Consider the following 27669-nt stretch of genomic DNA (forward strand, 5'->3'; position numbering starts at 1 on the left):
ATTTTTCCCCCTCTGGGTATTCTCTCTTCTTCTGTTTACTTCTCTTCTCTCCAGCCTTTTGCCCTATTCATCCAAGGCATAAACATTTGATTTAATATTTGCATAACTGTCGTTGTGAGAACATGTTCTTTTTTTTTTTTTTTTTTCTCCAAAACATTTCCTTGCTAGACCTGCCAATGTAGGCTTGAACTGATCTGCCATGCAAATTCCCAGGAAAATAACAACTCCAGCTTTTTCTCATTCTTTCCTGGGCAAAGACAACTGCTGCAGTGTTTCCTGGAAGCAATCGCTATACTTTTGTTTTTGTAGAGAAGACACCATCATGGTTGTTCCAGGACCCACGCTCCAGGAACTATGTTGAGCGCAGCCTACTCATGTGTAGTGATGAATGGCTCCTGCAGGAAGCAAAGTGTACAGAAGTGACCACATGCTTTGACTCCTGCTCCAGTGTATGATATATGAATTCATCTCTGCCATGAGGTCATAGCTCATCCTGTCTGACCAATGATGTGGGAAGTATCATCTGACAACCTACAGTACTGTGCAAAACTACATTTTATTTCCAAGGAGACAGACTTTTGTTTAAAGTGGCATTGAGCAATAGTTCTCCTGGCTTTAGAATTCTCTTTTTAATTTTTAATTTTTTTTTTTTTTTTACGCATTTTCAGTCGAGTCTTTTTATCTGACCATTTCAGAGGAATGTTTTTCTTTTCTCAACTTTGTTAAGCTACTTGAGACTGACCTATGAATCATTCGAGCATAAAAAAGTGCTAACTCTAGATGTAACAAAAAACTTAGCAAAGATCCAATTTTAAGATGCATCTTTAGGCACTTTGTTACTAGCAGTCTGTTACCAAAAAAAACACTTTGTGTTCTTTAGACAGAAAGACGCAGCTTAACAACCGCAAAACAGTATTTTTACATGTTCCCCAAACATGATTCCCCAAGATGATGAAACTGGAGAAGTGGAGATCATAAGAACAAGTAGCAGGGCAGCAGATGAACAGTATCTGAAAATCATTTTATTAAGACATAGGAAAAATATCCTGCGAAAATCAAATACAGGACCTGAGAGATGCATCTGGCCCAAAATCGAATCAGACATGGTCTTGGTGAAAGGGTAAATGACAATAAGCGTTTTTTTCATGAAGAGAAAAAGTGGGGGAAAAAAGGCTGAAATGTGACAAAATATAAAAGAACTGGACTGGAAAGCAAAAGCAGATCTTATGGAGTGATGAACACAAACTTTAAACATCTGGTTGAAATAAATAGTGTCTTCAGCCATCTGTAAAGCACGGTGGAGGCTCTGTTATGATTTTGGGCTGCCTTTCATTTGGTGCTGTTAGGGATCTTGCCAAAACTGATGGACTTGAGTACAGAAAAGTACTGTCACATTTTTATCCACCATGCTAAACCATGTGGAAGACATCCATTTGGCAATAGCTTCATTTTTCTGCATGACGGTGATCACAGACATACTGCCAATGCAGTTAAAGTGCAGTTAAAGCATACCTCAGAGAAAAACACACAATGGTGTCATGGATCATTGAAGCAGCAGAAAAAGAAACAAAAGGCAGCCAACATACAAAGAAGAGCTCTGAATGTCCTTCATGAAGCCTGGAGAACTAATCCGGAAGATTGCCTAAAGACGTCAGAAGAAGGCTTGTCTATGAGAGTTCAGGCTGTGTTGAAGAATAAAGCTGGTCATACCAAATATTGACTTTCGAGCTCGTTAGACTTCTACAAACTCTGTTTTTGCCGGCACTGAATGTAGATTTTGGTTTTGCACATGTTTAAATAAATCTATCCACCTGAGAAATAAGGGGTGGTTCATAGTCGGGCGCACTAAATGTCACACACATAATTTCTCCGGCTTGATCGGGAGGGCTGCGATGGAGGCGTGGAACCGTTCTTTGCGTATGAACGTGGGAGGAGTCCACTCTCGGTAAGTCACTCATTTTTTACAAGCTGTTGCATTGCAGCTCCCTTCACTACGCGTGGGTGAAAAGCAGAAGGAAGATGAGAGGGCAGATGGGAACTGAAGCTGTCTAATCGGGAATGAAGGCGCGATGTCCTGTGAGATGTTTGGAGGTTCAACCACATTTACGCACTCAAGAAGAATTGATTTGCAGTGAGGACATTTAAAGAGTCCGGGGATCGGATCTTTGTTTATTGGCTAATAAAGAAAAGTTTGCCTCAGAAGTCGTCTTTGTAAATCAGTAGAGATGAGATTAAACTTTTCTACAAGCTGGATTTTCCGCGGCTGGATTACGTGTGTCCTTGTCACCTTTTACGCACAGGTAAAACGCGTTTTCCCCACTATTAATGATAAACATTTACCCCATTAATTAGCTAAGAGGTTGATATCAAATGAGTTGACGGTCACCTTTGAAGCCTGTGGGTCTCTTGTTTACTGCTTCCCTTGGGTTATCGGGGTCCCTTTAAATGAGAAAGTTAATGCAAAAGTGCTGAGATTAACAGTTGTTCAGTTGTTTTAGGCAAAAGATATGTAACCGTAAACCCGAGTATGTGTCAACACACCAGCATTTGCATGAGCTGGTCAGATGAGGGACGAGGGAAATTTGGGGAACAGTGTTTTTTTTTTTTTTTTTTTTACGCACAGACACTGACTAGAAACAGCTGTATTTGGGCCGAAGCCACTTCTCCCCTGCTCTGACCACAGAAAAGCCGCTGGCAACTGGACGTTCTTCTCCCTCCACCAAGTATTCTTTCCACGTCCAAGTTGCTCATCAGGAACCTCATTGGGTCAGCCAGAGGCGAGGTTTAAAAAGGTGGTGCAGGGGCCACAGCAGGATCTCTATTTTGCATATCACAACCAACTTTTACAAACTTTTTTTTTTTGTGGTTTCCTTTTTTTATCGTAGTTCGTAATATACCTAAGAAGCGCATACTAAAAAAACCCTATTAAGTAGATTTACAGAGATTAAAAATGACTTAATGTCGCAGCTGATACACTGCCACAGTTAATTTGAAGGGGAGAGTGAATATAGTCGATGGCATGTTGTTGTCCACGCCGTTGTTTAGTCCAACCAGCTAACGCTGTCCAGGTGGAGAAGTTTATGAGATGTGGTTGAAGTGGTGGGACTGTTGGGCACCAGTGATCTATCATTGCTTGTGTGCCTGCATTACCGTAAGCCAGCATTGGCATAACTTTGACTGGAACGCACGCTCTTCTTTCCTGAGGTGTGTTGCAAGAGAAAATGCTTGTGGGGGCATTTTACTTGTCAATGCAGTGATCCAGAGAGGCAATTGCGCAAAAGAAATATATAGTTGTTCCTTTCCCCCAAAAAGTCTATGAAATAAGTCAAAGTTTTACCAGCAGCAGTGGCAATAGAAAGCAAACACGTGATACAGACAGTTGTCTGGATAGGAGGGATGGAATATTTTTCAACTACGTTTTAAGGTGACATTGCAAACCCTTGGCTTTGGTTTGTTCTCACCATGGTCTTGCCATTACTGACTCACACTATTCCCAAAGAATTCCCCTTCTTTTTCTTGGTTTGCAACCACTTCATCCAATACATTCCGAGTTCATTTCAAACTGTCTTTGTGACATTGAGCAATGCACAATTGCTTCAAGATGTTCAGAGCTTAAAAGTCAATATATCATGAAGAACTGTGCTTTGTTGGGTTTATTGCTCGCCTGCCCACAAACAAGGCTCCTGAACTTTTTATTTGCCAGATTTTCAAGTCAGTCATGCATTCATCCCTGCTTGTATGCACTCGTGTTGTCCTGTTATCTATTAGCAACATCTTGCTGCCTCTTCCCTGACTTTTTTCATTGAATATTTGACCAGTAATTATTTACCTCTTCAAGTTCCGTCAAGTACCAGATCAGATTTATGACTACCTCCGGTTTAAAAAGCAGTGCACTGCCTATGAGCTCTGGATCAGGTTTCATTAAAGCAATTAGCACATATTCTTTTAACTTTTTGCAGCACCTGCTCTTCCTTGATTTTTGGGTTGTTTCTATTATATGCATTTTTTTTTCTATTCACACATCATTGACTGTCACCAATTTCCACCAATTTAACAGCCGTTCTTTGTGGGGGGGGGGGTTCTTCTGTTACTTGTAAATGAATTTTTAAGACAACTTAGTCCCTTCTTTTTTCTGTTTTGAAGAATTATAATTAAAGGTATGAGATATCAGGTCTTGATTTATGCAGGTGGCATTAAGGGGATTTGCTTTTATGGCTGTTAAGAAACAAACTAATCACAGGTGCAAACATTATACAAAGATCCAGTTGTTGTGCAATATGCTTTTACAGCATCTTATCGTGAACCAGTAAAACCCCTAGAGGCCTATGAGGTGCAGTGTGCTTCTCTTGGCTTTGAGCCTGTTGCTGCTGTGGCCGTTATGCAAATTCCCTTGTCCGCTGAAAGCTTATGGAATGTGCTCTGCATTTGATAGGGTCACACACGGCGGTGAATGTTTCTGTAAGTTAAACAAAACAGCTCGGAAACCAGCTAGGGGGCAGTTGTGACATGTCGCTGAAGGGCTGGAACTCTTAATACCTCTTTGTTCTTAAGCTTCACCAAGTCCTGCCCGCTCTGTCCATCCATATACTTTCCACTTCCCTACATCTTCTTTTTCAAGCAATTCTATAACTTCATATCTGAGTACATGCAGCACATCAAGTTAGCTCTGAGGTCGGATGTGCTATGTTTACCATTATGTTAACCTATAATCATATAGGGTGGGTCACTTGTTTTTCTTTTGCATCCATTATATATTTAGTAAATCAAAACACATTGTTTCACGTAACTCAGACCCAATGTTTAGATGTGGCGGTAACAAAAACACAATTCCCGGCATTCCTTTGGCTTCCTGTGCGCTCTGGTCCAGCTGTGCATATGAAAAGCCATATCTACCTATCTATCTATACTCAAGCCTTTTAATAGCATGGGAATCTTTCCTACTTCTGTCACTTCTGTCTCCTGCAGCATATGGTGTCCATTAGTGCTGCGGTCTGAGCTATGAGCACTGTGTATGATTATCCCTCTGGTTAGATTATAAAACAAAGATTGGCTGATGTGTGAGTCTGAGTGGAGGTAATTAAAAGCTTGAGAGTGTTCATGCTGCGCTGTCGTGGTCTGAAGTTGGAAAGACTGACACAGTCTAATCAGAGGTGTGAGAAAGAAGACAGGGGAGGATGAGAAGGGTGTGAAAACAGTGTTGAGTCCAGTATTGTATACTTGAACTGCTGGGGTAAGCTCAGGGATTTTTCCATTAAAAATCAAATGAACAAAAAGAAATTGTGAATATGCTTCCCAAAGGAAAACTTCGGGGAAGCTTTTCTGAACCTCTGCAACAACAGCAATTCAATTACAGTACAAATTACAGTATTTAGTAGTAAGGAAGATGAAGCTTAGACTGAATGGCAAAATGTTGGTGGTCAATTCAAGGTCGGAGTCAAAGCAGGCCTTTAGGTTTTATTTTTCTACATTTATATATAGACACTGTGGTTTTGGCATCATTTCTGTTATAACAGCCAAACTGTCTAATTCAGCAGTGTGGCCAGGACTTCTCCAGCCCTTAATTTAGAGCGGCTGGAAGGTCAGTACAGTAAGTAACCTTTTCAATAAAGTGTTTATTGTTTGTGAAGAGATGCAAAGATGTTTCATAGTTTGTTTCCATGCTTTCTAACGAGAGCTGTGTTTAGCTGCGTGACATCAGGAAACTTTGCATAGTGGTTTTTTTAGAGCAGAAGGCCTTTAGAAATCTAGTGTAACAACTGCACAAGATTTGTTTTTTGTTTTTTTTATTTTACAGCACAGCACTGATGGCTGGGAAAATATTTGCAAGTGATTAATTATTCAAAGTCAGCCAGAATGGATATTATATGATTCCTGTTACTTCCCTGTTGTGGACTTTGTTTTTCCTGGTCTGGAGGCTTCAGAGCTGCGCTCAGGTGTTCTGAGAGCATGGAAAGAATTTCTGGGCACGTCTTGAAAATGTTTTTACCATCCTGGTCCTGACTCAAACATTATACCTCTTACTAACTGTTACAAACTTATCTTTTGTCTTCATTAATTACAGAACGCAGATTCCAGACCTCAATGTAAAGAAACACAATACCTAAAAGACTCCAAATGCTGCAACAAGTGTCAACCAGGTAACTAACACACACACACACACACACACACACACACACACACACACACACACACACACACACACACACACACACACACACACACAGAGATAGTGGATGCATATCTGGTTTCCTCTGTGGAGTCAGCATAAAGTAAAAATAGCTTTCCATTCACAAATATTCTAAAGTAAAAGAGGAAGGATGTTTAAAAGCAGATCTTTTTGGCTTAAAGTGGCACAGACATGTGCGTGTGTTTCCACAAATGCGTGATACACACACACACACACACACACACACACACACACACTTAAACTGCTAAATATATCAACTGCTTAAAAAGAAGAAGGGAGCTCCAGTTTTATCAGTCTCTCTTTTGTTTTCTTCTATTTAATTAGGCTTTTCTGTGTTATTGTAATTATGTATGCTGGGTTCTTAAATCCTCTGCCTAACACCCACTGTCTCTTCTTTTTGCCACTAGGCTATTATGTGTTTAAAGACTGCACTGATACCGCTCAGACTATATGTCGTAAATGCAGTTACGGAGAATATCAACCCAGCTTGAACAATGCCTATCGCTGTCTTAAGCAGAAGTTTTGTGATCAGAGTGAGTACCTTCATTTATTTATCAATTCCATACATTTAAATCCATTTTTCACTTCTTACTTGTGACAAATACCATTCATTTCAATTCTAAAAAGTTAATCAATTAATTATAAAACGTTTTGCTTATTAATTTGGCAATCTCTGGTTACTTGAATGACAAAGATCAAACAACCTTTCCAAACATACTCTACAGTCACAGCTACACCATAAAAGAATACTCTCCAGTCAACAGTATTTAATTTTATACTCATGTTTTTAATGTTTTAGTTTCTCTTTTGCAACCCCTTTCCCAAAAAATCATGAAGCTGTGTAAACATTAACGAAGTGCAGACCATTTGCCACCGTCCCATTTCTAAAAAGTTGAGATTGAGACGGTTTACTGCCACGTTGGATCGCCTCATCTTTTTAAAACTCCCCATACGTCTTTGGGGACTCGGGGAGCATATTGGTGAAAAAAATCTGAACGTTTTTGCTAAATTCATTCTCAATAAAGTTTTAAGCTGTTCAGCAGTTAAGGTCTTTGTTTGCCTCGTTTAATAATGGGTCAGATATTTTCAGTAGGTCAGATTTTTTCCCCCCATGTCGTTTGGTATTGTCCTGCTGAAATAATGAAGGCCTTCCTCCAAAAAGGGCGAAAACTTTTATCATTCAACTTTAATATGGCCTTTGTAGATATCACCCTCTCCTGTGTCTCCTGACAGTGATGTTTGGAAGTGCTTCTGAGCCCATCCACTGACTCCTTTGTTTTTTGTTTTTTTTACAAGCTTGTGTACAGACATCTCCTTGCCCTCCTCTCCGAATGTTTTTTGAAACACAATAAATACATTTTCCACCTTTTCCATACTTTTATACATTATTTGTGTGCTATTTTCAATCAAATAAATGATTTTCACTTCAGTTTTTTGTTTACTCTTTACACAACACCTCTATATTCATACAAACGGGGTTGTGGTAGCCAAGAATGCTCAGATCATGGAATTATTTTTCCTTTGTATTGAGCTGTGGAATGGGAATTTGCATTTAACACACTTAATCATTCACTTCATTTGTACCTTTGTCTTTTTCTTTTAAATCTACAGCATTGGGTTTTATGAGAAATAATGAAAACTCGATAGAAGAGGAGCCATGTCGCTGTGTTGAAGGCTTCCAGTGTTACCCCATCAACTGTGAGTTCTGTGAGAAGATACCCACCTGCCGACCCGGACAGGGACTTGAGACAAAGCATGGTGAGAAAGTCCACAACGCAGAACATCCCCCATTTATAACAAGTCCCTACAAACGAGTTGTAAATCCGAGATTACGATTTGTGTTGTTAATTATAGATCAGAGGAAGGTGTGTGAGCCGTGTCCAAAAGGATTCTTCTCTGATAAGGACGATGACGAACCGTGCAAACCGTGGACAAAGTAAGCGCTTACACACACGTGCACACACGTGTTTTTAGCCTGGAATCTTTTGACATATTGTGAAGGGAAAATGCAGTTGGGCAGCCGTCCCTACCGGCAGCCAGCAGTGGTTATGAGTAATATATTCACCACTTCCTCTGGAACCCTGGCTGGAGCAGACATCAGCTTCCACTGCCAGCCAGACCTGACAGATCATCGGCGATGATGATGACGGTGGAGAGAGAAAGAATTTTGTTTTCCTCTCTATCCATCTGCCTTTCTGGTGTTATCTTTGCAGAACTGCGAGTTGAGCACGTTGGTAGGAAAATGTGGAGTAGAAGGGAGAACTAAAAAAAAACGAACTACATTCTCATTGTCTAAATATTCCTCTTCTTCTTCCTCTTTCCCAGTTGCAAGGCTGATGGCAGCAAGGAGATCAAGCAAGGCAGTGCTGAAGCCGATGCAGGGTGTGGACCACGTGAGTTTGGAAAGACACGGACATATACAATGTCATTTTTTTCCATATGACAAAATCGTTTCTGTTAATTGGAGGCTTAAATGTCACACTAAATGTGGAGAGGGAAAAAACAGTAGACTAAAAGCAAGCTCAATAATTGTCTGTCTTACAGGTGACCCGGTCATTCCTATGTCCTTCTGGGTGATGGTTTCAGTCCTGTCAATCATTATCATTCTGTGTCCCCTCATTCTGCTTCTCTTCTGCTACAAGGACAAAATGAAGTTACTCTCTGGTAGGTCGAAATTCTCTATGAACCTTTCTCTTCTGCCTGTACGACTGCTTTAACATACATGTAGACGTTGGCACAAAAACGTGAACTTTCATAAATACTGTGATTTTTTTTTTTTTTTTCCCTGCATTTTTTTCAGTACTTACATCTTGTTGTTTCATTTCTCAGTAAATCTGCGATCCTGTGTCCAGAATCTGAAGAGGACCCGGATACAACAGGTAAGGTGGAATTTCTGTTAGAATAAAAAACCTCAAACAAAACCGAATACATATAGAAACTAAACTTGTTGCAAGCTGTTTCATCTACTTTTTCTATTGTTTGTGACAATTTTTTTTTCCCATTGAAGCAAAGAGCCTGTATATATCTAACATCATCTTACGTGCATACTTGCAATAATTTACAACTCTTCTTTTATCGTTTTCTTCACTCTAGGAGACACTGGCTCCTCTTTACCACAGCGGAGCAGGAGGAGGAATAGGAGGTGGTTCTGGTGCCTCAAAATGCACGCCATGTGAGGTGACCAAACTTATCGACCAAGCACCCTCCAGCCCCACTGACAACCCCTCGTGCACCTTGCCCATCTCTGTTCCTGATGTAAAGGTCTCTCTGCCCTTCATAAAAGAGATGACAGAGGAAGGAGGGACTGAGAGGAAAACACCAATGGAGGATCAGAGCAAAAGATCTGGAGAACCAGAAGAGGTGTCGGAAGAAGAGGTCATGAGCGTGTCCCGGCTTTTGACAGGTTCTTGCATGTGTGTCATTCCTGTCCACGAGCCCCTGGAAGTAGGGGAGAATGAGGACTGTAGCCAGGCTGTCAGCCCTGGAACACCGGGATCGTGTTCATGTGGAGGGCTAGATGGAGAGAGGGATGGAGGTGGAAGTGGGAAAGAGGCTAAAGATGGAAATCTCAAGAAAGTGTCCACGAGTCAGTCGGGTGTCGCACCGCTTGTTTCTCTTTCTCCTCCTCTCCTCCACACCTCCACCGCCGTCCAGTCAACCAGTCCGCTTCCTGAACTCTACCTGCCATTGTCCCAGATGTCGCCGGAGTTCAAATTTCACCTGAAAGAGAGATCGCCAACAAAATGGGAGGGGTTGTACAGACTGATGAGCACAGACTCCACATCAACAGAACATAGCACGACCTCTGCGATGACCTCGGTCACCCCCTTGTTGCCATCCCCATCTGTTGGAGAGCTCTACATGGACAAGCCCCCTGAGGCCACAGCCCCAGAGCAAGACCAGGGAGTTCCCTGTGGGGACAGCAGAGACAACAAGCTCTCATCACAGGAGTCAGAATTGGAGTGCTCACCGGAGAGCCTTCAGAGTCAGCTGGCTGATCCAAATCTTACCTCAGGTACATGAAATTTCAAAAACTGATCATATGAGAAGCCCCAAAAAATGTTAATGATAAGGAAAAAGAGAAGTGATAAGGTACTAGCTCCAAACTAGTGGGGGAGGTAAAATATTAAGTAATAATAGTAACTTAATAGTAATCATCAAGTGTTGACAGGACAGAATTATGGCTTTTAAAATTAATGTACACTTTTGTCTATTATATTATATTATATTATATTATATTATATTATATTATACTATATTATACTATATTATATTATATTATATACTTTTTTTCCCCAAGCAGTTGAGTCGCACAGTCACAAATCTATTTTTACTCCTCTTGGGGTAATGAAAAGCTGATTTGGAGCTGGCTATTTCCTGGCTATTTTTTTGCTGTGACCGCTCAGCAGCGTCAATAAAAACTAAAAACACAGTGGTTGAGCGTTATGGGGATAATGGCTCATTACAAAGTTTGCAGGACCACAGTTGTGTTTGCCAGGTGGATTTCTGTGTTCGCTGTTTGTGTAGGCAGTCGCCATTGTGTTGCCACAGGGTCATACCCATACATGATTGGATACACCACATAGCAGTGTTCTCTTTCCACAGCATAGGTGGGACTAGCCACCAAGAATAACAGAATGAAATTTAGATTGGTTTTAATGGAAAGTTTTACAGTCACGGGGTTGAGCATGCATTGTTCTCACACAGACCTTATGGTTGTGCCAAAGAGAAAAATCTACGGGAAACATTTATTCTCTGTGCCTCGAGCTCCTAGTGGTTATGGTTAGTTATAAAAGCAGTAATATCTGAGCAGTCTGATAGAGACGGTGGTCAGCTCGAGCTCAAACGTTATTAGCCGAACACAGAATAGACAGAGGATTGGTCTCAGCGTAAAAATATGGCGTTTGTGTGATTGTTTCCAAGAAATAGCTTTTATTAAAGCCAGTATTGATAATCTGAGCCTGGATTTTGGCGGGGCCACACAGGGAGCAGGAAAAAGATATGTGTGTGTGTGTGTGTGTGTGTGTGTGTGTGTGTGTGTGTGTGTGTGTGTGTGTGTGTGATGTGCTAGTGAGCCACCAGAACCGCACTCTTAACAAACACTGCTCTTTGTGTATGTGTGCACCAGTGTCGAGTATGCCATCTACAGTACAAAACTCCTGTTTACCCAGAGTTCCATAGGGTTGCGCAAAGTGACCGCAGCTTTAATTGAACCAAGATGTGCTCAGCTTGAGTAATGCTTTTATAACCTCGCAAACCCAACAAAAACACACACACACCAACTTGTGAAGCCTTTTTTTTTTTTTTTTTTTGACTCTCACTGATGACTGGTTACTTTAATTACACATCTGATGGCTTGAAGTGAACACAGTTTCCCATCATGCAGTAATGAAAATTGTTACAAGGGCTTCCCGCCTATACTATTTAAAGGTTAGGCAAGGTTCAGAGGTTTCCCTTGTCTCACCCACAGTAGCCGTCCCAGTGCACATTAGCTTTATTTATTAGCTACTGACCGGCTCAGGGCAATTTTGGGGCTGCCTTTGTTGAGCGTCAGCTCAATAGGGCTAATGACCCACATTTAGTCTGACAATCAAAGACTTAAGCTGACACCTATCCATGAAAAATTGGCAGATTCTGATAGAGAATATGCACAAGTCAGTTTTACCCCTGTCAGCGCAGTTTTTGGGTATCCAAAAAGATCAACGTGGTACTGAGAGAGGATAAACAGAAGACCCAAGCAGATTCCTCAGAGCATTGTTTTCAGAGCTGTGGTGAAATGGCATATTTTCAAGCTTGCCCTCTCAGACTGGTATTCCGGGAAATGCGATTGGATACTGAAACAGAGACACACACATTTTGAGACTCTGTGGTAGCGTTTGCCTTTGGCTGCATGTGCTTTTGAGCGCATACGTGTATGTGTAGGTGTGAAAATGCCTGTTAGTGCATTTTCTTACATTTACTGTATGTGTGTGCGTGTGCATATGTGTGAACAGATGGAACATAAGCTGTGAGTCATGGAGGTTTGGCCTCCTCTGTCGCCTGGAAAGTCAGACAGGAGGCTGGAGAAAATAGGAACCAGAGGTTTGATGCGGTGTAATGCGATTTACAAAACAAAACTGTTTATCTCCTAATTCACCTGCTGGTTTAACTCTGTAGGTGAGCAATATACAGGCACTGGCACAAAGGGTATTGATGCAAGTTTGTGTTTGGCAGGAAAGCAACTGTAGGATGGAGATTAGACACTGAGATGTTCGTGGATGGAGCGGCACATTTTAAAAAAAAAATTGTTCAGTTGAATCCTTAAAACCCCAAAACCTGTGACAAATTGCTTCCCTTTAGTGGTCTTGAGTTTCACTTAGTTAGAAGTGCTGGATACTGACGGAGCTATGTCGAGAAGGATATGATATGGCGGTCTCTGTAGCCGTTGCCTTTTTGTGGTCATCCTGCAAAGTCATTACACCCACTGTCCATTTGTCACATGAGGTTAGCCAACAGTTAGTCCCTTCTTCACTTGTGTCATGAAATAGGGCTCTGGAAGCCTGTTTGTACAGGAAAAATGAAAGTCCTACACAACCCTACAATTATAGCAACACATCTCGTTGAATTTCACAATAGGCTGTTATTGCATCGGCATTTTCTATACCAGTCTGGGGATACAGTGTTTATGATTTTCACGTGAAACTAAAGATTTTCTCAGACATCGTCTATAAATAGCCTCCTAACCATTTACGCCTCCTCTGTGTTACTTTTCTATTTAGGTCAGGTGTCTGGGAACCACAACACCACCTTCATCTCCAGCGGTCAAGTGATGAACTTTAGCGGTGACGTCATTGTTGTCTGCGTCAGCCAGACGTCTCACGGCAGCGACGAGGTGGAGCGGGATGATGGCTTCGGCAACCCTGTCCAGGAAGAAGCCACTGAGACTGCTCCGTTTTTTCAGACCAGCTTGAGATCACAAGGGGACTACATTTCCCACTGTACTTTGCAAGATGAAACACTGCCAGTCCAGGAAGCGATGGAGGAGCAATCACTGGGAAAGTGAAAAGCGGCCGGTGGCTTTGCTTTATGTTTTATGTCACTTCAGAGATCATCGCCATAGTCCGGGTGCCTATGTTATCTTTTGATTACACCAATCAGCCACAACATTAAAACTGCTGTCAGCTGAAATGAATCATGTTGATTATATTGTTACAATGCAATGTTCTGCTGGGAAATCTTGGGTCCTCTTCCATTGACTCATACCACCCACCTAAACATCGTTAAAGATCAGTCACATCCCTCCATGGCAACGGCATCCCCTGACAACAGAATTCTCTCCAATGGGACAGAGTGTCCTGTCACAACAAAAAAACTGCTCGACAACTTGGCATAACACATGGCAGTCCAATCAAACATCTGCTGAGTTAGCAAGAACAAGCCTGATCTGCAGAGGCGCACAGGACCCAAAGGACCCACTGGCCAGACACCACAGGACACCCTCAGTGAGCTCATGTGCATGCACAGCAGAGGTTTTTTTTTTTTTTTGGCAGAATGGTGGGTTTAGTGTTATGGCTAAGAGGTGTACATCAAATAAGTTATAGTAATAATGAAAAACAAATGTGTCTTGTCATGTCTGTTTTCCAGATAAAAACAAGGAAAGGATGGTGTAAAGTCATTTTAAAGTGATCAGTCAGATAACTGGGAGATCAGTCTTTTGGGAATCTGACTCTGTGTCTCCACAGTTGTCTTACTAATGAACCATCTATAACCTGGCCTATTTCAGACATTAGTCACTGAATCTTGCCACGGGAATCTATTCCCAGAAAAAAAAAGAAGAAAAGCTGCAGACCTTTTCAGATGGAAACTCCCTCCATTCCAGACAGTGATGGGGAATTTTGTTGTGAAATGGATGTGGAAGTAGAGTTCATACTGCAGGTGCATAATAGTTTTATCGTTGCATTGAACTTACAGCTTGGTCTCGATACAAAGAAGTTACAAAATATTTAATGTCCCACACATTTCTATTGATTACTTGCTTTAGGTAACATCTGTAAGCTCTTAGTTTTTAACTTTTGTAAGTCTGGATGATTTTGATACTTGCGTAACGGAATATCCACCGTGTGGAACATGCGTTTTAGTTGTTGTATCATAGAACTTTGAATATGCAAGCCACAATAAGATCTGGCTGGACAGAATTTTAAACATATCAATGAGTGAATTCTTCTTTCTTGCCTGCAGGATCTGTTTATTTTTTAAGAGACACGTCCAGTTTTGGTACGATGCTTGTTTGTAGACTTTATTTTCTCCCTACTGCAACACAAGTGCAGTTTTTGTCTTCGAAACAAAATGCTATGCATTTGATAAGCTATTCTATTAGTGATTTCTTTTATTCGATTTTAATGCCCAGGCCTTCCGATGCTTGTTAATAATAACTGTTTTGTTTAAAAAAAAAAAGGAAAAAAAAGAAAGATTTTACGAGGCAGATTGTTTGTGTGTATTTCAGAAGTTTCAGATGTGATCAGTGTGTGTATATATTTCATCTGTTTCTCAAAGACGAATGAATATGCTGTCAATTGATTTATTGTGTGGATTTTGTGAAGTCGAGTGGTGCCATTAACAGCGAAGCGCACACAGGAGTTTCAATGAACTGTTAATTTATAGCCCTGCCATATGTATGCAGCTTTGCAAAAAACAAACAAACAAAAAATGTACATATAAATCAAATCTATTGCAATGAATTACTGAAAGACTATTTTGATCGAAATTAAATGTTTTGCATCTAATTTTTTTCACGGATGGCTGCCATCCTGCATTCTGTGGTTACTCTTGGTCAACTTTCCTATTTTAGGGGGGGGAAGATTGACAAAACACAACCAAGGCTTCATTTATCTCCACAAGATGATCTATAATCTTTGTGAAGCAATGCTAATTACACATGTGGCAAGGCCTCTGTGCCTTTGTCCCTGTGTTGACAGACAGGCAGCCTTTCATCAGGCCCGGGGATGGCAAGCAGCTGTGAGGAGAAACTAATCTAGCAGTCAGACCAGCTAGCGTCACAGAGAGACCACATGAGAGGAACTGGCAGCACTCATTTGGGCCTGGTTTGGGTCAGCAGGAGTATGTTTATATGTGTGTGTGCATGTGTGTAAGAGTGCGTCTTGTCTCAGCTTATTTTATGGTTGTTTGTGAAAACAGGAAGTTATGACTAGCTTTCACATGGTTTACATGAGAATTGGCTGGCTGGCCAACACAGAGCCCGACTGCACATTTAAATGATTTCAGCTTTTTCTTTTCTTTTCATGTGTGAGAGAACAGCCTTTCATTTGACTTATATGTAGGGTAGCAACCACCTTGTGTTGCTATAGTGTGCCTCCTAGTGGTAAGTGCAGGTTAAGATGATAAACAAGACAACAAATCATGGATAAATGTTCATGTTCATGTTTACAGTTTCAGCAACACAAGAAACGAGATGCATCTGTTTGTTGCATTTGTATAGGCATTTCTAAACAGACATACAGACATATTATTGTGTACCACCTTATTTATTTGCTTGCAATTTTAAAAGAGGAATCGAGATCACTGGAAAAGAGGAAATGGGCTCTTGAGAAAGGGTTTGTCTTTCATACTGGAGCACTTTCGAGGCATGAGAAAAAGCCCAATCAGCTGTTGGTTTAATAACCTGACAGTCGGTGTAACCAGGTGACAGCGCAGACCTGTGGAAAGCACCAGAAAATCCACAGTGCTTATGTGCTGAAATTACAGTCATCTCACCTGTGGAAGCAAGTTTTGGATTCCAGCTGCAGACTTGCAAAAGATCATTACAGCTGAGATTCGTTACTCAGCACTGACAGCAGATGGAGTTTCTAGTTTCTTCAAAGATAATGATTTTGCTTTTGAGAGGATGTAAATATGATGAACTGCTTTGAATGGAAGCAGCAGATGGTAGCTGATAAATACATAATGAATGAATGAAACTGTGTGGAACTTTTACATTTTTATACATAAGAATCTTTTTAATGAGTGTCTTACAAATTTAATTGAAAAATTTGCTCTTGTGATTTTGTTACATCTACGACACAGTAATAATAGACAGTAATAATAATAATAATTCTAATGCAGAAAAGGAAGAAAATTTTCAGAGAAAAGGTAAATACAGCTACATACAGTCATGTGAAAAAATCAGACAAATACAACCACGAAGAACTACAAATATGAGCATACGCTGTGTCAACGAAAACTAAGGCAAAATGCAGAAATAGTGTGTGAAACGCTAAACACACCCTTTTAATGCTTCCATAGGAATTAAGAGTGTAAGTAGCAGCCAGGTGATGCTGATCAAGTGCTTGTAATTAATACATCAGCATCACACAGTAAGTGCGAGCAACTCTAAAAGCAGGGCTTTTGGCTGTTTGTTTGTGTGGAAGCACAATGCCATAGCGGAAAGATATTACGAATGATTAAAAGAGGCTGTCTATCAGTCTGGAAAGGGTTATAAGGCCATCACTGAGCACAGTGAGCTAGATTGGCAACTGCAAAACATTCTAGACAGTTGCCAATCTTGCTGAGAGCAAACGCACTCAGATCGGGCCATTATTGTTCAAAAGGAAAGTATGACTTTTTTGGAAGGGTTGCAGGACAAACGCTCTTTTCTCTAAAATGAACAAAGCAGAACAGCTTAGGTTGGCACGGCTGCATCTGAACAAACCACAAACTTCTGAAGCAACGTCCTTTGACCAGATGAAACCAAAGTAGAGTGTTTGGCCTTAATCCACAATGCCACATTTCTTGAAAACCAAACACAGCATATCAGCACAAATGCCTCATACCAAGTGTTACGCATGGTGGTGGAGGAGCGATTATTTGGCCTTGTTTTGCAGGACCTCGGCATCCTGCTGGGGTTGTGATGAGTCTTTTTTTCTGTGTCTGTCACAGGGATAACACAGAGAGAGGCGGAAAACCGTTCACACTCACAATCTCACCTACGGCCAGTTTAGAATCACCAATTAAACTAACCCCATTCTTGTCTTTGGATGGTGAATGCAAACTCCACTGAGTCCTGCCTGGATTCGAACCCCGGATGTTGTTGCTGTGAGGGGATAGTGCTAGTTCTCGTTAAACAGCCTTATATTAAGACATGCTAAGGACCAGGGATTTTTATTGATCCCTGATTTATAAAGCCTTAGAATTGAAAAGGGTTTACTTTCCTTTTACAGTAAATAAAGATTCAGTGTCTTAAATCTAGTTTGCTGAGTCATTTCAAATACTTAGTTTGGTACGCAGAGCTGAAACCTCTTAAACAAATACTTCTCTGTTTCTTTGATTCTTTAAAATACTGCATCACCAATCATATGACGCTTATCTTGAAATTCCACCTTAATTGATTAGCACCAGTGATGAGTTCCAACAGAGGGGTATTTCTTTCTGACAACAGCTTACCATTTAAAAGGCGGTCATGTTTGCTTTCTCTCTCAGCCCTGTGCCTCCACATCTCTGGGACTTTTCAACATCAGCGAAAACAATTTTTGAGTAGGGATATCACAGTTTTATTTTACTTTGGAAATGCAAGCAATCAGGTAAGTTTTTGTACATCATCACCAGAAAGGGGGGGAAAAGTCTGACGGTAGCTTTTCATTCATCCATCTGAGATAAAGGCTTTAGGTGTCTCACTCCACAGGTCTCTCTTCATCCCCACATGGTCTTCAGATACACGTCTAGATGGGAAGACAGCTATAGTGACGGGGGGCAACACTGGAATAGGAAAAGAGACAGTTAAAGACCTGGCTAGCAGAGGCAAGCAAACAGCGCTGCACATGTAAAGACAGCAAATGCAATGATGAGTAACAAATTTCTTTACAATTGTTGTCATATTCTTTCTCGTCTGCGTGACTCAGTGTACTTGTGAACTTGTGCACTTGAAGCTTCCTGTTCCCGCAAATATAATAAATACAATCAGGTTACTCAAACATAAACTGTCTTTATGATAACGCATAATTCTAATGAACTCATGTATCGGTACTGGTTAATCAAAGGCAGGCAGAGGGATTAAGTTCAAAGCATACTGCCACGACACAAAGACTGCCAAACTGGCCCAGACATATGTGTTGAAATCGTGCTATCTTGTTCAAATGTCAAACATGCATGTACACGCAAACAAGAGGAATTAATCTCCCGTAGGCGCCCGGGTGATCTTGGCGTGCAGAGACATGGCGAAGGGAGAGCAAGCTGCTTGCGACGTCATGAGGGAGGTGAAGGGAGCGAAGGTAGTCACCAGGCAACTGGATCTGGCTGACACCAAATCAATATGCCAGTTTGCTGAGAATATCTACAACAGTGGGTGGCACACGCAACACACACGCGGACTTCGGAGTAGTGCGTGCATTCTTTTTTCCTTCTAAATACTGTGATGGTGGTAACAATTGTCCTGTTTTCACAGCTGAGAAAGCTCTTCACTATCTGATCAACAATGCAGGCGTGGCTGTGTGTCCTTTTGCCAGGACAGTGGATGGAATTGAGATGCAGTTTGGAGTCAATCACTTGGGTAGGAGGAAAAAACACACAAGGTTTAGTTAATGACAAACATGTTAGATTGAAACAGACTTTAGCAAAAGAGCAGATGAGTTGTCAGTCAGCTCCTGTTGTTACTGCTAAATATGTGATCAGTGATCAGTGGTGGCTTAAAACTCCTCGCCTTTTTCTCTCCTACCACCCATTTAGGTCATTTCTTCTTGACTTTTCTGCTGCTGGACTTGCTGAAGCACTCGGCCCCATCTCGGGTCATCAACCTGTCATCAGCAGCTCACATCTTTGGCAAGATCCATTTTGATGATCTGAAAGGGGAGAAGGATTACCATCACTTCAGGGCCTACGCACAGAGCAAGCTGGCTAATGTCCTGTTCACCAGAGAGCTGGCCAAAAGGACAGAGGGTAGGGACGCAGAGACTGAAATATTATCTAGTCATTATGTGTCGTCTTTTGCCTGTCTACCTCGCCTTCCTTATGCAAGGAGAAAACGGATCTTATCTCAACAGTGTGAGAGTCCCATGCCTCAACCACAACTGCTCTGGGCGACATCAGAGCACAGGGAAATAAGTTGTGTTAAAGACTTAATTGTTGCCCAGCAAATCACTCCTCGTTCACTAATAATGCTGTCATTTCTTCCCAGATATGAGTCAAGGCTTTCTGTAACTTTTTTTTTCTAAATCAAGTGAAACTATATATTCTGGGTGTTTTACTTTACTGATGTGTCCACTCATGTGTGACTACAAGCTGTTATCAAGGATCTGCTTCATTTCAGGTTGGATAAATAATATTTATACCAATCCCTCCAGTTCTAGGTATCACAGCCTACTCAGTTGACCCCGGCTTCGTGAACACTGACATTTTAAGGTATATAAGGCGCCCTCTTCTGGATATAGTCAAGTACTTCGGGTTTCTGATCAGGACCCCAGCAGAGGGAGCCTACACCACCACCTACTGTACCGTCACTCCTGAGAATCAGCTGGTCACTGGAGGATACTACAGGTCAGCGTGAAAACTATTTACAATTACAGACAAAAACTTGCTTAATCGCTATAAAACAGGTGTGATTAAAGAATCATGAAAGACAAGAGGAGCCATTCATCGATATCATCCGAATAATTCTTAATACACTAATTAATGGGTAATTACTAAAGATCTATGAGTCATTCTGTATAAGTGATTCGTTAGATAATAAATATTTTATAATATGCACCTTTCTTAGAAAGAACAGCGTTATCTGTTCAGTCTCCAAATCGCTCAGCACGACCGGAAAATACTGTATCTCCACCCATGGCTATAATTCACATTTGATACATTTTAAACCGAGTCTGTTGATGGTCATGCAGCCCTGAAGCAATGAGTAACTACCTGAAGTAACGAAAAAGAATAAATTAGAAATGTAATGATCAATGAAGAAAGTGTGGAGTTTGATTAATTTACACGTAATGCACCAAATATTACCTTACAGCTATCCAATTGTGTCTCCATTTTATCTACTATCTTCTAACTATCAGCTGGTTACATTTTAATTATCACATGTTTTAGTGCACTTTATGTTACAGCGATGGAAATGTATAGCTCACTTAAACGATGTGCTTATGTATTGTCCATTCACCCCTTTCCCCACAGTAACTGCTCCAGAGCAGAGAGCTCCAATGCCGGCCAGGATGACGGCACAGCCCTGAAGCTGTGGGTTGTGAGCTGCCACCTGTTGGGCATCCGCTGGAGATAAACTTCACCTTTGATCTGAAGGCTAAGACAAATGTAACAGCTTCCAATAAAGAAACATCCCTGATATAGCATTGTGTGTCCTTGTGTGTCCGTTTGTGAGTGAAAAAAAAAACAGACTTCCCATTTTTATTAGACTCTTACATCATTAGGATTTTAGCTCTGGCATTCTGCTACATAGTGAAGTGAGGCACGTTTTAACTTTGGGTTTTCCACGTTCTCGGTGGTATCACACACTGCAGTGGTGAATTATCACACTCTCGCCTCAGCTAACCCCATAACTCGAGTCTCTCCGACAGCAGGAGGCGGCAGGAGAGCCGGCTGCTCCCACAGCCTGTAACTTGTGAATCAATTATGCGTCAGCCCGCCCCTGATTGGCCCCGGCACCTATACGCAAAAGAAAACGAGGAGAGGTGGCTGACAGATGAAAAGCACGGAACCCGCTGATAAAGTGTTGTGGCGGAGAAAGGAGCTGTATTGTCGCAGAGGTCCTAAGGTGGAAACCTGTTGCTCTTTGAGGAAGAATGTACTGCAGGTAGGAGAAAAATACATAAAATAGAGCCTGCAGAAAACGTTAAAGGTTAGGTAGCTGGCTCTAATAATACCAGCAGTGTGAGATATTTGAAGATTATCCACTGTGTCACCAGATTTTGCAGAGTGATTTGCGTCGTGGTTTTATTGGTGTTTTTATGCAAATTTTGAAAACGGAAAAAAGAGCTTTGAGCATGAATCTGTTTAGACGACTTGCGCAATTATTCTGGAAACCAACTGATGTAATATACTCTGTTACAGATGCAGTATGTGTAAGTCTGATGTTGAATAGTTAGTATGAGAGCATGTGCTGATTTATAGACTCTTTTGTGTCCAAATAAAGATCAGGTCTTTAAAACTTTAAGGAAAAATATATAATCAATGCTTTTACTTGCCTCTTGTTCAGGGGTGTGTGCTGTAACCACTGGTCTTCTGAGGAGAGGTTAGATGGGAAAACAGTGGTCATCACTGGAGCCAACACTGGTATAGGCAAAGAAACTGCCAAGGACCTGGCAAGAAGAGGTACTGTGCCCAGCTGCGGGTCTTTCTCCATCTGCCTCTGTCTATCAGGTTTTCAGACGTGTGCCTGCCTCTTTAATTTACACTAACTGGCAGGCTGTGACTTACAGTGCATATCCCACTCTGACCTCGTGATTTAAGCACTAAGAACACTTATGTGATTGGGCTAGGTCCAACTTGCTTGGCATACCCAAGTCTATCATGAATCTGAATAAAAATATAGATAAAAATTTGTGGGTTTTTTGTTTTGTTTTGTTTTTTAATATATATATATTTTTAAATGAGCATCTTGGTTAATGTTTCAATGATTCCAGACGACTGTCAGAAATTGAAGACAGATGAGGCGTCGCAGGGACAGAGGGAGCATTGTGAGGGTCCCCTGCAGGGCCAGACATGAAACAAAGACAGTGCATCTAGCAGTCGTGCACACACATGCACACACACACACACATGCACACACACACACATGCACACACACACACATGCACACAGAGTGAGTAATATGAAAGCTGGTTCTGCATACAAGACTCAGTTTGTTCAGCCATCTGCATCATGACGGACACAGCATGCCACATACACCTTCCTCAGTTTAAGAACAACCAACATGTAATTTTTTTTTTTTAAATTTACACTGGCACCAGTATAAAATAACCCATAGTAATAATAATACAACTAGATTCCCAGCCTTAAAACAAAGTAGAAGGAGGCACAGCATCATCTTTCAGTAAACTGGATTATGCAACAATGTGATGACAACATGATTGGATTTGGAAAGATTGATAACGAGAAGCGATTCCTTCAGGTACTGCATCTCAACATTGTCAATTGTTTGTTATGATTTTGATCGAAATTTATTTTATTATTATTATCATTTACTAATTTATTTTACTTTTTGGTCCACGTAATGAGTTGTCAAAGGAAGCTGTCCATGTGAAATTTAATGTTTATGAAGTGAAATCAGGAAAGACTGTTACAATTACATATCATACTGAGTGTGAATAATCAGTCTATGATCAAAACTGACTCAAGCCATTTTTGCTTTTTATTACATACTCAGATGATTTGCGCATGTGAAAAAAAAATCATCTGCTGAAAGATCTTGGACGTGACTCAGTACACGCCTCTTGGACTTGACTCTCACTGTTTGTTTACTATTTTATTTAATTGTATGAACTCGGCATCCCTGTTGATGTGGGAATAGTTTGGTCCTCAGGATGGAAACAAAGACGGCAGCAATAGGATGGAGATGCTATATTACAACTAGTTAATGGCTCCCATCTTCTGTAATTACTGGGCGCTGCAGCTATTTTGCATATGTGTGAGTGTGTTTGCAGGAGAGCGTGTGTGTATGTGTGTGTGCATATTTGTGCCTGCATATGGGTGAAAGAAAGGGTGGGTGCATGTGTCCTCAAACCCCCCCTTCTGTGCTCATTAAGAAGAATGCATGGTAATTTGTGTCAGAAGCGAATGAGAACGACACAGTCGAGAGGGTCTTGTGTTTGTTCGAGTGGAGCAGTTGGCTAAATGAGATGCTGAGTAAGAGCTTAGAAAACATTACAGGACAATCTGAAGAACCCTGAAAGATTAAGGTTCTTCATTTAATGCTGGGACCTTTTGTATCCCACCAAATGAGCAAAGCTTTTTTTGTAGTTTTAAGTTTGGGAATCTTTTGAACTCTACTGTTCAAGTATTAGGGTAGTACAATACAACTGCTGTGAAAATGGCTGTTATGGGGTGTATAAAAATCATTTGCTGCCAAAAACAGGATGTGAGCTCAGAGTGAAATTTCACACTTTCAAGAATATGATGTGGGTCAAGTCTTTCCTAATGAAACTTGGGGTGATTTAAGGTCCCTGTGCTCACCTAAACTGATACTCTGTAGTGAGGGACTGTATTTTATTATACTATTTGTCACTAGCTTGTGCTCTGTGGATCTTACTTTGTAGGTGCACGCATCATCATGGCGTGCAGAGACCTCGAGAGGGCGGAGGAGGCACGGACGGACATTTTGGAAGACACAGGAAATGAGAACGTGGTCATCAGGAAACTTGATCTGTCTGACACCAAGTCCATCAGGGCCTTTGCTGAAGTTGTTATCAATGGTATATGCTTTTTTTTAAAATCCACTTTTCCTTTCAAGAGCATACTTGTATGCCTCTTAAGGAGTAATGGACTCTTCAAGCAAACAGGGCTCACTAATTGCAGGGCTGATGTATAAATCCCTGTTTGTTCAGCCCCTCCACTGCCTCTGCTGCAGATAATTAGAGGCATACTGTAAAAGCATTTGAATTTAAAACCAGTTGTTTTATCAGATATGCAGTTTGTGTGGGTTTTTTTTGTTTTTTTTCTCCAGAGGAAAAACAAGTGAATATCCTGATAAACAACGCAGGCATTATGATGTGTCCCTACTCCAAGACGGTTGATGGGTTTGAAATGCAGCTAGGTGTCAATCACTTGGGTAAGTTACTCTCAGTTTTGTATTGTTCTCTCTGCATTTTTACGCTTCTTTTTTGTTTTGAAATTAAGGCTCATGTTTCATATTTAGAAGCAGTCATTAAATATGTTTACACAGTTTGCTTGGCTACAACTTTTTCTGACAGCTTAGATTTGCCAGTTTACTTTAACGTGAACAGCTGACAGTTACACTGTGCCTCTGACTGAATTTATGCTAAGTTTGCCTGGTGACAGGCATATTTTCATAGTGAAAAAGGTCATTTTAAATCTGGCATTAATAACACATACGCCAATCTGACTGTCTCACCAAGCTAGGACAATGAACTAGAGTTGCTGCTGCCGGTGTTTCCTCCTTTATTGGACCATGGATTCTTCCTAGGTGATGTTTTCCTCCATGTTATTTTTGTCTCAGGCTGACGGAGCGGGAACACTGTGCTCCAGCATGGTCTCCCACACACATATGCAAATACACAGACATGTACAAATATCCAGAAATAAACCTGTGCACTTTGGCACATTCTTTATGTGTTCACATGCTCTTTTAAACAGTGATATTGTTACGCAAAATGGGAATTAATGAAAAAACAGTAAAGAAAAATGCTCTTATTAAGATCAAGAAGAGTCCCTCAACGTTTTGCAAACAAAAAAAGAAAAAGAAAACTTCTTGGCATGCATTGTATTGGGTGACACACTGTTTACCACATCAGCAGGAATAATATCCGGTGATAATGTAAACTTTCTGACTTCTAATGAAGCAGAAAGCTCACAGCAAGGAAGAAGGAGTAGGAAAAAAACCACGAGATTTGCTTGAGATTGCGACTCCTGCGGTTGTAGAGTGCCATTTAAATTGAAAACGAGGGTGGCCAGGTTTGGTCGTCTAAATGGAGTCAGATTTTAGATTGTTCTCAGTCAGGTGGCTGGCTTTTTTATAAACTCCACAGGAAGAGCTACTTTATGTTGCATATGAGAAACAACCACACAAATTCCAGCAACAGGTATACAAGAAGCACAGCTAGTCACTGATGTGATTGGCACAGTTTCCTTATGTGTCTTTTTTGCAAAATAGTAAAACTAATTATATTTGTTAAAAGGGTTATTATACATACACTACACATTAACTGCTGGGTTTGCTTTGTTAATAAATTAACAAGAAAAGGTGTTCTAATTGTTTTCATCAGGTCACGTCCTGCTGACTTACTTACTTTTGGACCTCATCAAGCGTTCTGCTCCGGCCCGTATTGTCGTGGTGGCATCGGTGGCCCATACTTGGACTGGGCTTCGACTGGATGATATCAACAGTGAGAAGAGTTACGATGCCATGAAGGCCTACGGACAGAGCAAACTGGCTAACGTCCTCTTTGCAGGCTCACTCGCAAAAAGGTTGCAAGGTGAGCTTTTAGAAAAGGAATATCCAAATGTGCATCATGAGGAATGAAGGCTATAACACATGGGTATCTTACAGCCATGATATGGCCACAGAAATGTGTAAAAGTGGAGCATGTGCAGACATCGTGTAGGCGGGTTTTGCTGAGAGACTCAGAGTCATGGAATCTGACTAATGGGATGAAGTTGTGCTGTTGAGTCAAGGAAGTAGTTTTTTTTTTTTTTTTACATTTTTACATAACAACAGTCTGGCAGCAACAAGCTTAAACTTTCTATTAACGTCACCCTGAGTAACTTGCAGAAATACTTGCCTATGTCAGTACCTGTCTTCCTTCGTACCTACTCATCTGCCAACAGGGTCCCACTTCCACTTGAATGCTCTCTTTAATCCTCCAGGAGTAGAGCTCAGTCCATTAACTCAGAAATAAACTGAAGGTGTTTTAACAAAGGCTAACTTGTCTGTTGTTGTTTTCATTAAAAATAAAAAAACTATATTCACTGTAGGGACTGGTTGAAAAAAATGTTACAAACCTCGCTTAAAATCCCAACATGCACATATAAATAGCAGGTGACAATTGTTAGCACATGTTATTTGGCAGCATTTGTATGTGCTTGCATTTGTGTTGCAGGTACAGGGGTGAGCGTCTTCTCTCTGCACCCAGGGGTGGTTCAGTCTGACCTGTGGAGGCACCAGCACCAATGTATCCAAGTGGCGGTGAAGATCTTCAAGGTTTTTACCAAGACCACAGTGGAGGGAGCGCAGACTACCATTTACTGTGCTGCAGAGCCAGGTCTAGAGAGCCTGAGTGGAGGGTACTTCAGGTACACAGTCCCAGTATTTCAGTTAACCGCAAGAGCTTTTAGAGTGCCGGTGTTACCGTGCCCAGTGTTTCTACCTGGTAATAAAGGAAAAGTTACACTTGATGTAATGTTTTTTCCCCATTTTTTATAAGTTACATAAATGCAGTGCATAGTGTGTAATTCTCATTTTCTGTTTCTTTGTGTGTGCAGTGACTGCGCCCCTGCAAGGTGCTCAAGAACCGCCTCTGATGATGACTTGGCGCAGAAACTGTGGGAGGTCAGCTGTAACATGCTCGGCATCACCTGGCAGTGAAGACACTGTGTGTGAAAACATCATACTTTAAACAGCACTGCTAAGCACTTTTATACATGTATTAATGTTACTGTTTAAAAGAAAAGTAACAGGATTGCTCCAAAGACCATTTTATTTTGTAAATGATCTAAAAAAGCTGTACATTGTATGTTTTGGTGGGAAAAAGTGTTATTAAAAAGTGCATGATGCTTATTTCTGTGAGGGCATATCTTGTTCATTCCAGTCTTGAACAGCGAGATAGAGCAAAGTGTGGATCTGGTTCTGATCAGTAAAACTCAGATCATTATAAATGCTTGCAGTTCTACCTTTCCTCCTAACAGTAGAAAGAACTATTTACAGCATGGACACATATGGTTGTAAGTGTCAGCATGTAAGAGTAACAACTACATTGCAAAATTTTGCTCGTTTGTAACCTATAGACATGTTATGTGATGTGACATGTGTGCTTTGACCCTATGACACTGAGATGAGTACGCTAAGTATAATGAAGAAAGGAAAGAAAAGTCATTATAAAGCAAATGCCAGAATGCTGTTTAGAAATCACATCTTAATCTGCATCACATGAGGGAGGATTTAGTGCCTAAGGAATGTGGAATAAGATAAGCCCATGACCAGTAATCTGTCTGAACAATGTGTGCATTCTGATTTAGATATACAGTCTCTGAAAAAAAGGATCTAGAACCCCTGATTGTAATTTTATGGATTTAAATATGTGATAAATTTAGGGGCCCTAATTCCTTTGTAACTATTTAGTTTTCTTATTTATTTTAATTGTGAAAGTGACTAAATCATTGCCAGTTTGCTGTCTGCTAGAGTGTTTTATCTTTATTAAAGGGGATAAACTTGTTTTTCTATACCTAATTCTAGTCCTCGACTAAAGACTTGTTTATTATCTTGATTGTTTTTCATTTTTCAGTCTATTGCTATTAATGTGTTTCTGGGATGATGGCTACAAATGTTTGCTTGCCCAAATATGTAAATAAAGCACAACTTCGATGGGATATATGATCTTACAGTATCACACCAATCCTCTTTATAGCCAGCTCCATTACATTCATGGATCTTCTTTGAGGTCTTCCTCTCTTCCTTCTGCCTGTCGACTCCAGAAAGTGTAATCGTTAAGAACACCTCCCCGCCTGCAGGGGGCGGTGCAGAGAATGATAACAGCGCATAGAATACAATACGCATGCGCTCCTAAAGTCTACGTCAGCTCTTTCTGTACAAGGGGGTGATTTGTGTCGTAGCTACGTGGCTC

The 27669-nt window shown here is 40.9% G+C and overlaps 3 protein-coding genes across 5 annotated transcripts; all 3 read left to right on the forward strand.

Moving 5' to 3' along the window:
* The first annotated feature begins 1891 nt into the window (after window positions 1–1891).
* Window positions 1892–14949, forward strand: tnfrsf11a (tumor necrosis factor receptor superfamily, member 11a, NFKB activator). Of its 2 annotated transcripts, none has more exons than XM_026179704.2 (10): window positions 1892–1945; window positions 6062–6137; window positions 6595–6720; window positions 7799–7945; window positions 8042–8123; window positions 8513–8580; window positions 8732–8851; window positions 9017–9066; window positions 9281–10202; window positions 12946–14949. In XM_026179704.2, exons 4-10 carry the CDS (start codon window positions 7810–7812, stop codon window positions 13227–13229), a joined length of 1662 nt encoding a protein of 553 aa, XP_026035489.1. In that variant the 5' UTR covers window positions 1892–1945; window positions 6062–6137; window positions 6595–6720; window positions 7799–7809; the 3' UTR covers window positions 13230–14949. The 2 variants fall into 2 exon arrangements, with proteins under 2 accessions (XP_026035489.1, XP_026035488.1); XM_026179703.2 differs by lacking the exon at window positions 1892–1945 and adding an exon at window positions 1962–2300.
* A 2637-nt stretch (window positions 14950–17586) lies between these two features.
* LOC113029089 (retinol dehydrogenase 11) lies at window positions 17587–20487 on the forward strand. The gene is made up of 7 exons (XM_026179705.2): window positions 17587–17739; window positions 17841–17956; window positions 18341–18496; window positions 18600–18704; window positions 18881–19090; window positions 19495–19687; window positions 20315–20487. The coding sequence occupies exons 1-7, from the start codon at window positions 17726–17728 to the stop codon at window positions 20415–20417; spliced, it is 897 nt and encodes a 298-aa protein (XP_026035490.2). The 5' UTR covers window positions 17587–17725; the 3' UTR covers window positions 20418–20487.
* A 225-nt stretch (window positions 20488–20712) lies between these two features.
* Window positions 20713–27422, forward strand: LOC113029090 (retinol dehydrogenase 12). Of its 2 annotated transcripts, XM_026179706.2 has the most exons (7): window positions 20713–20948; window positions 21351–21466; window positions 23410–23565; window positions 23817–23921; window positions 25096–25305; window positions 25930–26122; window positions 26312–27422. In XM_026179706.2, exons 1-7 carry the CDS (start codon window positions 20938–20940, stop codon window positions 26412–26414), a joined length of 894 nt encoding a protein of 297 aa, XP_026035491.1. In that variant the 5' UTR covers window positions 20713–20937; the 3' UTR covers window positions 26415–27422. The 2 variants fall into 2 exon arrangements, with proteins under 2 accessions (XP_026035491.1, XP_080162578.1); XM_080306452.1 differs by lacking the exon at window positions 20713–20948 and having other exon boundaries at window positions 20955–22265.
* Window positions 27423–27669: the final 247 nt, after the last annotated feature.

Source organism: Astatotilapia calliptera, chromosome 9 (genome assembly GCF_964374335.1).
Source record: "Astatotilapia calliptera chromosome 9, fAstCal68.1, whole genome shotgun sequence".
Classification (NCBI taxonomy): Eukaryota; Metazoa; Chordata; class Actinopteri; order Cichliformes; family Cichlidae; genus Astatotilapia; species Astatotilapia calliptera.